Source organism: Phalangium opilio, unplaced genomic scaffold (assembly GCF_054372755.1).
Source record: "Phalangium opilio isolate 3A_F unplaced genomic scaffold, DU_Popi_V2 ptg000024l_1, whole genome shotgun sequence".
NCBI lineage: Eukaryota > Metazoa > Arthropoda > Arachnida > Opiliones > Phalangiidae > Phalangium > Phalangium opilio.
In genome coordinates, this window is record NW_028324155.1 from 8,501,729 (window position 1) to 8,513,029 (window position 11,301).

The 11,301-nt window shown below is 37.8% G+C and overlaps 5 protein-coding genes across 9 annotated transcripts; 2 read left to right on the forward strand and 3 right to left on the reverse strand.

Moving 5' to 3' along the window:
- Nucleotides 1-22: 22 nt before the first annotated feature.
- On the forward strand, nucleotides 23-3,282 carry LOC149692676 (L-fucose kinase-like). The gene has a single exon (XM_089868480.1). The coding sequence runs from the start codon at nucleotides 23-25 to the stop codon at nucleotides 3,209-3,211; it is 3,189 nt and encodes a 1,062-aa protein (XP_089724606.1). The 3' UTR covers nucleotides 3,212-3,282.
- On the reverse strand, nucleotides 3,181-5,603 carry LOC149692677 (isoamyl acetate-hydrolyzing esterase 1 homolog). Of its 2 annotated transcripts, none has more exons than XM_089868534.1 (7): nucleotides 5,463-5,603; nucleotides 4,214-4,331; nucleotides 4,099-4,157; nucleotides 3,825-4,038; nucleotides 3,683-3,770; nucleotides 3,507-3,619; nucleotides 3,181-3,435 (listed from the first exon to the last, which is right to left on the reverse strand). In XM_089868534.1, the coding sequence occupies exons 2-7, from the start codon at nucleotides 4,280-4,282 to the stop codon at nucleotides 3,280-3,282; spliced, it is 699 nt and encodes a 232-aa protein (XP_089724660.1). In that variant the 5' UTR covers nucleotides 4,283-4,331; nucleotides 5,463-5,603; the 3' UTR covers nucleotides 3,181-3,279. The 2 variants fall into 2 exon arrangements, with proteins under 2 accessions (XP_089724660.1, XP_089724661.1); XM_089868535.1 differs by having other exon boundaries at nucleotides 4,214-4,322; nucleotides 5,463-5,602.
- On the reverse strand, nucleotides 4,453-5,463 carry LOC149692678 (gamma-glutamylaminecyclotransferase C-like). 2 transcript variants are annotated; one of them, XM_089868549.1, is made up of 3 exons: nucleotides 4,970-5,463; nucleotides 4,665-4,900; nucleotides 4,453-4,588 (listed from the first exon to the last, which is right to left on the reverse strand). In XM_089868549.1, exons 1-3 carry the CDS (start codon nucleotides 5,156-5,158, stop codon nucleotides 4,558-4,560), a joined length of 456 nt encoding a protein of 151 aa, XP_089724675.1. In that variant the 5' UTR covers nucleotides 5,159-5,463; the 3' UTR covers nucleotides 4,453-4,557. The 2 variants fall into 2 exon arrangements, with proteins under 2 accessions (XP_089724675.1, XP_089724674.1); XM_089868548.1 differs by having other exon boundaries at nucleotides 4,453-4,900.
- A 25-nt stretch (nucleotides 5,604-5,628) lies between the features above and the next one.
- LOC149692679 (uncharacterized) lies at nucleotides 5,629-7,026 on the forward strand. 2 transcript variants are annotated; one of them, XM_089868538.1, is made up of 4 exons: nucleotides 5,629-5,970; nucleotides 6,034-6,133; nucleotides 6,201-6,291; nucleotides 6,357-7,026. In XM_089868538.1, exons 1-4 carry the CDS (start codon nucleotides 5,776-5,778, stop codon nucleotides 6,622-6,624), a joined length of 654 nt encoding a protein of 217 aa, XP_089724664.1. In that variant the 5' UTR covers nucleotides 5,629-5,775; the 3' UTR covers nucleotides 6,625-7,026. The 2 variants fall into 2 exon arrangements, with proteins under 2 accessions (XP_089724664.1, XP_089724665.1); XM_089868539.1 differs by having other exon boundaries at nucleotides 5,629-5,952.
- On the reverse strand, nucleotides 6,799-11,252 carry Pi3K59F (phosphatidylinositol 3-kinase 59F). Of its 2 annotated transcripts, XM_089868486.1 has the most exons (15): nucleotides 10,980-11,252; nucleotides 10,703-10,891; nucleotides 10,491-10,634; nucleotides 10,106-10,424; nucleotides 9,865-10,041; nucleotides 9,296-9,799; nucleotides 9,170-9,237; nucleotides 8,662-8,773; nucleotides 8,491-8,607; nucleotides 8,151-8,417; nucleotides 7,838-8,057; nucleotides 7,703-7,777; nucleotides 7,265-7,650; nucleotides 7,012-7,065; nucleotides 6,799-6,942 (listed from the first exon to the last, which is right to left on the reverse strand). In XM_089868486.1, exons 1-14 carry the CDS (start codon nucleotides 11,057-11,059, stop codon nucleotides 7,051-7,053), a joined length of 2,673 nt encoding a protein of 890 aa, XP_089724612.1. In that variant the 5' UTR covers nucleotides 11,060-11,252; the 3' UTR covers nucleotides 6,799-6,942; nucleotides 7,012-7,050. The 2 variants fall into 2 exon arrangements, with proteins under 2 accessions (XP_089724612.1, XP_089724611.1); XM_089868485.1 differs by having other exon boundaries at nucleotides 6,799-7,065; nucleotides 10,980-11,251.
- Between the last annotated feature and the right edge of the window lie 49 nt (nucleotides 11,253-11,301).

The window sequence follows — 11,301 nt, forward strand, 5'->3', positions numbered from 1 at the left end:
AAATCATATAGACGCAGCCAAAATGAAGGAAAACTGGAGTGTCATTGTCTTAACGGCTAGTGGCGATAATTCCTTAAACTTGGTTGAAAATGAGCTGAGATTATTAAAAACTAAAGGCGTTATCTCTTCCGAAACGGAAATACTCGGTGTCAGGGACCCGTCCGACAATATTGGAAGCGGGGCAGCGACTTTAAACGCCTTGTACACGGTGACAGAGTACTTGAGCGCTACGAATGACTTTACAACCTTCAACACTGACGTCTTGAAACAATCCAAGATCCTAATAATCCATTGCGCCCGCAGTTACGTCTTTGACTGTGGCAACTTGAAAGCCTTGTTGACAATCCCTTCCCAAGATGGTTCTTCGGAACAGGTGCTTAACTTAGAACACTTAATCGAGACAGTCACGGAACTAAATACGAACCCCGAAACGAAATGTTTAAACTTAGGGGTTTGGGTTTGCAGCTCGGATATGTCCTTCCATCGTAAAATGGACAGAGTTAAAGTTGAAACGTTTGATCAGGGTCAACCGGCGATTATTTGCGTTGAAACTGATATAAACGAGGCAACTAAACACGGTACCGCTTCAATAGACGATAACAATTATGTTAAAAACATAATTTATTGCGGTAAAAAGGAAATTTTGGAAAAACACTGTAATGGCCTGAATGCAGCGCCAGTGGTTAGTGGTATCGTTTTCATTCCTGTTGATCTAGCCGAAGATATGTTAGTTTTTAATTCTACGACGCCTTTAAACCGTTGCACCTACATGGGCTTAGATAGCGGAAACGAACCCCTTCAAGTATCATTGTTTTTTGACATTTTAGTCGCCATGGGGACCGAAGTGTCCGAAGACGATTTTGTTACGGGAAAATGCGGTAAACTCTACGAAATAAAGTTGAATCAAAGCCAAAGAATGGCCGTAACGCGTGCCAGAAACGTCCTTTGGTCAGCCCTGTCCAAGTACAAGTTAAAATGCATTTTGTTGAAGGATCGCGAATACGTTTATTGGGATGATAGACTAAGTGCCAAAAATCACATCCAAAACATGTTAAAATTTGGCAGCGGCGCGTTTTATTACAACGGGAAGACTGGGTGTAATTTGGGACCCAAAGTATGTCTCCTAAACTCCTACATTAGCTCGGAAACCGAAATTTATATTGGGGAAGATACGGCTATTTGTAATTCATTATTACAAGCCCCTATTGTAAAAATTGGTCGAAATTGTTACGTATCCGGAGTTAATTGGGTTTCGAACGAAGAAATAATCGTACCAGATGGTACCGCTATACTCGGATTTCATCGCAATGACTTTGTAGAAAAACAATACGTCATTTTGGGGGTCCATGATTGTATGCAAAGCAATTTAAGCGATTTAGAAAGTGGTCCAGTTAAAATTTTGGCACAGTTACGCGCCGAGAATACTAATGCGACAATTGAAAATGGCAAAATCTACCCTAATCAAATTGCCATTGGAGATTTAATAGACATTACCGCCTCGACTCGCGACAAAATTAGTCAATCGTCACGTTTGTCAATCCGCGAAATTACGGAAGACGTAAATTTGGAGGCGGAAAACGCGTGGAGGCAAAATTTGCGTAAAAAAATCGTCCTTTCTTTGATTTCTAAATACGTTATCGAAAACATTAACGTCTCTTTAATCCATTTCTTTAAACATTCCGTTGTCGAAAAGTGGTCTTTAGAAATCCTGTCCACTTTAGACGAATTAGCCACGAAAGTCAGCGGTAATTACGCTAAACTCGCTAGAGTTTTATCTAGCATAGCTGACTTATTGGGGTGCATGGCCGGTAATTTGGGTAAAATCCGTAGTGGACCGGGGAATAATAAATCGTGGGAAGCCAGTTTTAGCTTCCTAAAGAATTCCGAAATTGACAAGGGTCTCTTAGCTTTAAAAACGGAAAGACAGAAATGGATGACCAGAAATGACTTAATAGTCAGAGCGGCCAGACACTACGAAAGGGCTTTGCAAATCCTGATTCAAAACGCGGTTCTGTCGGTTAAGAAATTTATCCAATTGAACGATGGTCAGTTGAGCGAAATGGGGGTATGGGTAATGGCCGAGTGTCCAGCTAGAGCAGACCTGCAAGGTGGTTGGACCGACACCCCGCCTATATGCTACGAACTCCTACCAAATCGACTGAATAACTTAGGCGGAGGGTCCGTCGTTAACGTCGCGTTCTTAGTCGATGGTAAAAAACCAATCGGGGCCAAAGCCAGACGCATACCCGAGCTTAAAATCGTCTTTAAAAGCGCCGAAGATGAAGTCGAAATTAATAGCGTTCAAGATTTAGCCGATTTCAACGAACCCAGTTCACCCGCTGCCTTACTCAAAGCCGCTATCGTAACCACGGACATAATTAGCCTATCTTCCACGCAAAATCTCCACCAGCAATTGGATAACTTACTTCAAAGCGGGTTAGAAGTAACAACTTGGTCTAATTTACCGCGAGGGTCCGGTTTGGGGACCAGTAGTATACTAGCTAGCGCGGTTATCGCGGTTTTATGGACCGTGTCCGGCAAAATTTATACGAAAAACGCGTTATTGCACGCCGTACTATATTTGGAACAACTAATGACAACTGGAGGTGGTTGGCAAGATCAAGTTGGTGGGGTGATGGGAGGAATTAACCGCGGATTCTCTTTACCCGAACTACCACTTCGAATCCAAGTTGAAAAAATAACCCCCAACGATTATACTATTCTAAACCAACATCTATTACTAATCTACACGGGTAAAGTCAGATTAGCCAAGAATCTGTTGCAGAATGTAATTAGAAATTGGTACGCGCGCGACAAAGATATCGTTCAATGCTTTCAACTCCTTTTGCAACATTCATTCCTGATGGCTAAAGCCATTTCCGAAGTTGATTTAGCTGAAATAGGAAAACAAATGGATTGTTATTGGGAATTTAAGAAAATTCTGGCGCCGGGATGCGATCCGATTATTATCAGGGATTTAATGGGGTTATTGAGACCCAAAGTTTGGGGTCAAACTCTAGTTGGGGCGGGGGGAGGCGGTTTCATGTGCCTTTTGACTAAGATGCCAAATGATAAAATAGAAATTGAAAAATTGATTAAAGAAGCTAATTTCCCCGGTGGTGGTGGTAATATCACTGTACATTCCGTTATTATTGATACCCAAGGGATTACTGTTAAGAATGGAGAACAAATTATAGATTTAATTGATTAACAAATCAAAATAATTGAAGTTATTTGTTTTGTATTTCCGATGTTGTCATATTAAAATTATTTTTCAAGTTATTCGACGTATTCTTCGTCAAAATCTCTCCATAGTGGAAATTTGAACTCTATTTCCTTTGTTCTTTTTTCGATACTGGGCCATATTATTTCCGTTAGCAAATAGGCTCCCTTCCGTGAAAAATGGAGACCATCCGTGAATAGTTCCTTGGGATTCTTTTAACCAATTAAATAATTTAGTACTGTTAAACTAATATTGAAACCTTTCAATCTACTTAATTTTATACCTGGGAATTTTTAAACACGCTATAGATATCAACGGCTTCGACATTCAGTTTTTTTCCCACAGTTAAACAAGCTTCCGCGTAAATTTTGGTATTTTCTTCGCTCCTTAATTTCACTGCAAATTTTTCGAATTAATTGGATATTCTAAAAGGTTTTATTTTTTACTAAGAAGGAATACAAGCTTCTGGATCGTCTTTAGCATGTTCGTCTAAGAAATAAGGTGGACAACTCAGTAGAACCAATTTTTCTTTGCCTATTCCAATTCCCTGCAACATAAATCGACAAATATTCTTGCCATTCTCTAAAAACATTGATTATACCTGCAAATATACGATCATGGCTTCTAAATTAGCCTCAAAATCCTTCAGAGGTACGTGTTGTATCGACTTAGGCAGAGAACAGTCATTAGCGCCCAAAAATATAAAAAAGGCAGCTACATCTTCAACGTTTGACTTTGTGAAGATTTTGGGAAGTATTCTTAAACATTGCCTAGTGTTGTAGCCGCTGAACCCGCGGGTTACTACGTCACAGACCCTTTACAACGATTTTAGTTCATCAAATATGAATTATACTAAAATATAGGCTGCTCGCTACCTTTTTAATTTATCTGAGAGGATTGACGCCCAAAACCCCTTTTCAGGTTCAAATGACCTCTAAACGTAAAGTTTTATAGTTAGTAATGGTTAAGAAGCCAGAGATGCGAAATTACCTCAATTAAAGAATCACCAAAGAAAACTACTTTAGGCCAGCTTATATGAGAACCTCCAATTTCGCTCATTTTTTATTTCTGATTTTATGTCAGGGTCGAGAATTGATCTCTGTAGAAACTAAAGTGAACCGCGTATAAGCCTCAGGAGGGATTGGGGACAAAAAATACAACTATATGGCAGCTGCTTCTTTTATCAGTTTCTATATTTTTATATCTCTAACAAGCAACACGATTAGAAATGTGATAGAAATTATTTCCCACGCTTTCTGAGATTTATTTGTTACATTTAATGGGCGTAAAAAAAAGTTCATTTAAGACATCTTTTATTTCGTTGCTCAATAATCTTATATATCATCGATAGAGCTGGTTTCCTCACTGAAATGCGTTAGTAATTTATTGTTTTCTAACGTCGACTATGTAGGGTTCGTTATCTCTTCTGACTTTCTCATACCTCGTAACGTATTTCAAACCATGATCTCCGTCAGAAGAATAATCCGATAAAAATGGCAATTCTAGGAGCTCGGGTTTAAAATTGGGCAAAAAATACATCCCAACTAATAATCTCTCTGAGGTTTCTTCTATTTGAACGTATTCGTCTTTTCTAATATAATATTCCGGATGGTTTTCAAATTTATCCAACTCATCTAGAATTTCATCATTCACTTCGTAGACCTCCCCAGTAATGTTCTGAAATAGGTTTCCCCGTGGAACGTTTAGTTCCCTTATTTGAATAGCCTTACGAGTGTTGAAACATACCTTTCCCGTACCTTTAACCAGTAAAAGAAATGGAATATTATAGCGAGACGCTATCACGAGTGGATATTTGTTTTCCGTTTTGGCTACCCCAACGAATTTACAAGCGCTTTCGTCGTACTTTGAGATAACATGGTGATTTGGTTCACCCCTTTTCAATGTACCATACACGAAAACAAGGTGTCTAGCCATTTTGCTTGGCAAAAAACGTTTACGTTTCCTATACCTATTGAATTCTAATGTTTCTACCGATGGAAAAAAACCTTATCTAATTCTCACTGAACTGATAATAAAAACTTGAGATTGTTGTCAAGGGTAAATGAATTATGACAATTTACACGTGGACTACACGTGGTAGGTGTTTTCGCAAAGGCTTCAGTAAAATTTAAATGCTGCGTCCGCGTGGCGTAATGTTTTGACCAAGGCTTATCAAAAACTGTCACTGCGTGCACGCACTGTTCGCTTAAATTGCATAGTAATAAAATTTTATAATTACCAGTAGTGTTTATCCAAAAATTTCTTAAGATAAAACTAGTTAGTTAGATTAAAAACAAACTATCTAATGGCTAGTCCAAATAAATAAATAAAAAAAATAAATCTGGCTATAGCACACAGTCACAAAATGGACGAACGATACTAGTCCGTGACGTCCGTGACACCGGTGTTTCAGCATCCAATAGGAAAGTGTGAAAATGTAAACAAAAGGCGGCCATTACATAAAAGGCGGAGATACGTGACCCGCGAATTACAAATGAACCATGACCCCGTAACCTTTGTAAAATCGAATTATCGATTTTACCGTTGTTTAAATGGAAGACAGCGGAATCGACAGTGATTCTAAACAGGAATTAAATCCATCGGCTTCTCCGCAGAACGTAAAAATATGTTATTCTCATTCAACGAGAAAATCCAATCAAGAAAATCACGATTATTACGAAGATGATAGCTTAAGTTTAGGGTCAATATCGCACGCGCCAAGTCCTAACGTAAGCAAGGACGTACACGTAAGTATAGCCCCAAAACATACATATTGATAACGCTATCTTAATAATAATTCCTTTTATCAGTCTTCCGAAGGGTTTTCGGAAACTAATTCCGAAAATTTAACCTCAAAACCTCATCCTGGTCCGCGGTTAATGACCACAATACAACTGCAAAAGCGTCTAGGTGACCTAAAACCCATCTTAGATAAACCAAACCAAAGTTCTAATTACTTTTGTAAACGTTTTTAAAGAACGCCAAATTCAGGAGGCCAAAAAAATTCGCCAATTAGTCAAAAACGAGAGTTCAGAACCTCAAAAATGCTCCCTAATTCCGAGAAATCGGTAAAATAATATAAAACTCTTAATAGAGTATATAGTACTCATCTTGTAACTTTACACCACCCCAGTCTTCCAGTGCCAAACAAAGCTTCTGGTTTATGTGTAGTAACAAAGGCGGATGAACAACCTTTAGTTAGCTGGGAGAGTGACAACAGCGAGGAAGATTTTGAATTTCATCCAATTGGAAAATCATCAGATATTAGCGCTCAACTAAAAAAAGACGGTTATAATTTGGATTCAACTCCGGATGATGAGGATTTGGATCTGATTCCTCCTACTCCTCTAAATAAACGTTGCTCCTGTTGTTTCTTTACCTATTCTTGCACATTGATGTAAAAACGAAAAAGGACATGGTTTTGGGAGCTTTTTCAAGGACCTAAACCGAAACCTCAATGTATCGTTAAACTAAAACTACGTCTTTTGGTGCTGTCTGCCGTGATATTTAAGGGATTAGTGGGGATTTAAAATATTTTATGTACTTCTAAATCTAGTCAATTATAATTAACTGTGTTAAATTAATTAATTTGTATTCCATATTTGATTATTTTATTTACAATCATCAACTGAAAACAAATTCTTGCCATCTTTAGTTTGAATAATTTTAGAAACAAAGATGATTATTAATTATAATTAATTACAAGAATTAATTAAGCACTGTTGGACCAAAACCGTTTTTTAAATTTTACAATGTAAAGAATATTATAAAAGAAATTAAAGATATACCTGTATTTAAACCAAGCCTGATTTGTTTGCTTACTTCTCTTATCTTCTCCAATACTAGAAAGAAAGAAAAAAAACCAAGACAATTTATTTTTCGTTATTTTTAATTCAAATCAAATTAAAGCAATCTTAGAAAGATATAAAACTATAAGCTAAATAAATATTTATTGCATTGCAAAAAAACAGGATTTTCAAATAATTCCGCGTCCTTTCTTAGCGTGCAAAGCCCTTAGTGTCAATGAAAGTACATATTTACTTGAGCAAATTTATGAATCTGTTCAACCAGGGCCGCCATGACATCACTGACGCTGATATCTATCAAATTTTGCATGTATCTGACGGCTTCTTCGTCGTTTAAATCAAGGCGGAACTTGTCTTGTAGTTTTCGAACAGTTTTGTCAGGTTCCAGGGCAATATCGGGGACGTTAGCGTCCACCATCAAGGAGAATAAGTTGAGAATCAAATTGGCATTGCGTCTCAAGTGCAAGAAGGCAGTGTAACACTGTTTACGAAACTCCTGGTAATGATCAGAATTAATTCCGCCCATGGCTTCCACCATTTCTTTGCTGAGTTTCATGGGAGGCGGCAAAGGTTTCGGATCACTTCCCAAAATGTAACCAAAATCAACGTGAAATAGTTTCCCTGAAAGAGAGGGGTTGGTAAAGGCAACAAGAGTTCCTTAATTAGTGCTTACCACTTCTAGTCAACAATAGGTTATCTAAATGCCGATCTCCAACTCCTAATAAGTAGGTTATGACGCAATAACCGGCTGTAATTAAGATTAATTCGGTTAATTACTTTAAATAAAACCGATAAGACTTCAATTTACCGCAAGATTTGACGTAGGTATCAATGATACTATTTTCAATTCCATAAGGGCCTGTTTCCAAGGGAGAGTGTTTCCTAAAATAATTCTGAATGGAGCCTTCGCTGCTGAGAACTTCAGCTACAGCTACCGATTCTACACATTGGACAAAACCGTGTTTGCTACTCGTTGCCAGAACTCGATAAGGAGTCAGTTTCAAATCTAAGTTTTCTCGTCTCAGCAGCTAAACAACCAAAGAAAAACGTTACTTAAAACGTAGGCAACGCTTAAAACTTTCAAAAGAATGGTCAAAAAACTTGTTGTATCTTTAGTTTACCTTATCCATAAGTGTTATTGTTTGTAAAACGAGTTGATCTTGTCTTAAATCATCTCCGTGTTTGAATATAGCGACGTATTCCGAGCCATCAACGCTTAAAAAGGTTAATTTCCCTGGCATTAAAGCACTCTTAAAGAGAGTGGCTTTCTCGGGAATAATTCCCTTTACTTTAACTTCGGGATGAAGTGGTAAAGGTAATGGCTCAAAGTTTGTGAAATTTATTTTATGCGTGTCTGGATCCAATAGTAAGGCTTTTAAACGCTCAATCTTTTAAAAGAAAATGGTTAAAGACTCGCCAACTTAACTCCCAAATTCGGAAAGATATATCTCAAGTTCTTACCTTCTTTCTTCTGTTTCCATTTTCTTTCGCGACAGTTCTCATTAAAAGTACAAGTTTATCAACAAAATTCTGTTGTCTTGCCAATTGGGAACGTCGTAACCTTAAGTCCTTTCCTCCCTTAAATAATATACGTTAAATATTACAGAATTAAATATAATAAATTCACAATACTTTGCTTAAAGATTGACTGAATCTTTTCATAACAGTCGTATACATTTGAGTTTCTCGCGACAAACTTCCATCTTTAGTATTTTCTTGATCCTCACATTCCACTAACAAATACCTGAATTCCATCGAACATATTTAATATAATTAACATTTCAATTCGTTAAAACAGAAGTGAGATGAGACCAGAAGTACTGAGCTAACCAAATTCTTCACTGGGCGAAAGTGAATATTCTTGATAACATAACAATTTCCCCGTCCAAAACGTGAGACGCTCGTGGTGGTAGACGGCCGAACTAGATTCAAGCACCCGCGTCCGTGTTTCGCCGCTTTAGGTTGAGGGGAAGGGGGTAAGAAATGTTTTTGGAACTCGACCAATTTTTTTCTCTCTAGCGTAGGCGCGATTGAAGCGGCGTAAAATCCTCAAATTTGTTCACTAGTGCCAGGATCTACTATCAATGCTAGAGCCCTTCACTTCTAGTCTCATCTCACTTCTGGTTAAAATTAAACTAACCAATAAAAAAAATTCGCCAGTGTATCATTGGCGCAAGCTCGATTGATTAAAAATGTAGCTAAGTCACACTATAAAGAAACTATTTTATAGTTGACTAACATCAACTTCATTAATTTAACTACTAACAGATTCTAAATCGCGTAAATTTTGATCCTCAAAGATATTAGAGTCTCTCCTGAGCTCGGAACCATCAGAGAAACCTTCGTTTTTATCTTTATCATGGCTGGCGAAAGATTCCGCAGACGCGTTTGAAATACTGGAATCCTTACGGTGTTCCAATCCGTCATAAATCTCTTCAAATCGCTCGTATTTTAAAGCTTGAACCAATTGAAGCAGATACAATAACAAGTCTTCGTCAGGGGCTTGTTGCAGTCTGGTGACGGCGTAACGTCGAACTGAGGGATGCGAAAATGCGGGGGAAAGTAATTCCAACGCGTCCTCAACGTCCATAGCTTGCCAGCTTCCCAGAAGCTCAAGAGCTTGCTTGGCTTCACCAGGAACATTCCAATTGACGCATTTAAGGAACTTTGTTAAAGCTTTCTTTTGGGACGTTAAATAAAAACGAAATTTCCAAACTAAATCTTGTTCTTCGGATGTTAAGACTTTCGTTGGAGGATAATTAACGATTCTCTGTAGAAGAGAAACATTTGTATGCCTATTTTCCTATACTTTGTGTGACGCGAGAAGGAATTTACATTAAGCTGATCTCTGGCTTGAGTATTTGGCTTCAAGTCGCGATCGCTCAAACCACTTCTGACGCTTCTGACTAGTTTGTGATGTTTGCTTTCGACTAAATTCTCCATAGCAATTTCTGGATCAGGAACTATAACTATGTCTGGTTGTTGATGACGCCTACATATTTCTTCCGCGTCCTATTTCAATGGAGATTCTTTAGATTTCAAAACGCGCGCTCCTCAGTGAAATTGACTCAAATACCTTCTCAAAGTACATGACAGTGTATTCCAATCCCTCATAAACAATAGAGGGATATTCAATCATAAGATACATAAAATCGGAATTTCTCTTTTCTTTTTCATGTATCATTTCAATTTCTCTAAATGTAAGTCGATCTAGCCAATCAACTTTAATTATTCTTCCATTTCGATGCTTTTTCGTCAGTTTGGAAAGACGAACGATCTGTTCCTTATGACTATCAATTTTTCCGGGTGTTGAGGATGGTTTTATACCACCGCCACCACCATCAGCTTGGACATTTGGCCATAAACATAAATCATGCATTCCTTGCCTCAAAGCTCTGTTCCCCGAAATTGTGCAATGTCAGCTCTTTGGAACTACAACCTACTAACCCTAGTAAGCTTACCCGTACTTCCCGAACACGGAAACTGTACTTCCCCCAACAGGCAGAGCTTTTCTAGGCCCGTACACATCCCAAATTGTAAAGGCTAACATGGCATCTCGCGGTAAGTCACTTATTTTTAAAGGCAACGTCAGCCATTCGTTCCAACTGAGGTTTTTTTTTTAAGTTTAATATTAACCCGTATTTCTAGCGCCTAATAATATCATTTCACTTACTTCCATCTCGTCGTAAATGGTTTGTAAGATGTTTGAACAGGAAGCCCCAATCGTTTCCCATCACTGAATATTTCACATGTTACATATAAATCTGAACACCCTCCTTCGTAAAGGCCCGAAAACTTAAGCAATGGATCATTTAGTAGTTCTTTATAAGTTGGACATTTTCTTTTTCCCTCCAAAGTACCCCTAATATAACCATTAATTAACGAAAATTAATTTCGATTAATTTGAAGTTTCTTAAGCCTTGGCTTCATATTTCGCAATTCATACTTACACTTTAATCTTAAGATTTATATTCAAATCACAGCTATATACGTAACTAAATTTATGTCTTCCGCTATCATTATAAAACATTTTTGTTAATTACACTAGTTTTAATCAATATTTTTCATAAAAACGCAAATTCCTCAAAAAAATCGCGAACCGACGTCTGCTATTATTGTCTGCTACAGCCTACAGCTGAGCTGACCTGAAATTGATGGGCTGATCATAAGTAATTTTTAAAATAAACCATTTAAGGTGGAATTCATAAACGTCGGACGCAACGCAATTTAGTACAGGCAAAGGCAGGGCGTCGTGCGCAAAAGGCGGAAGTT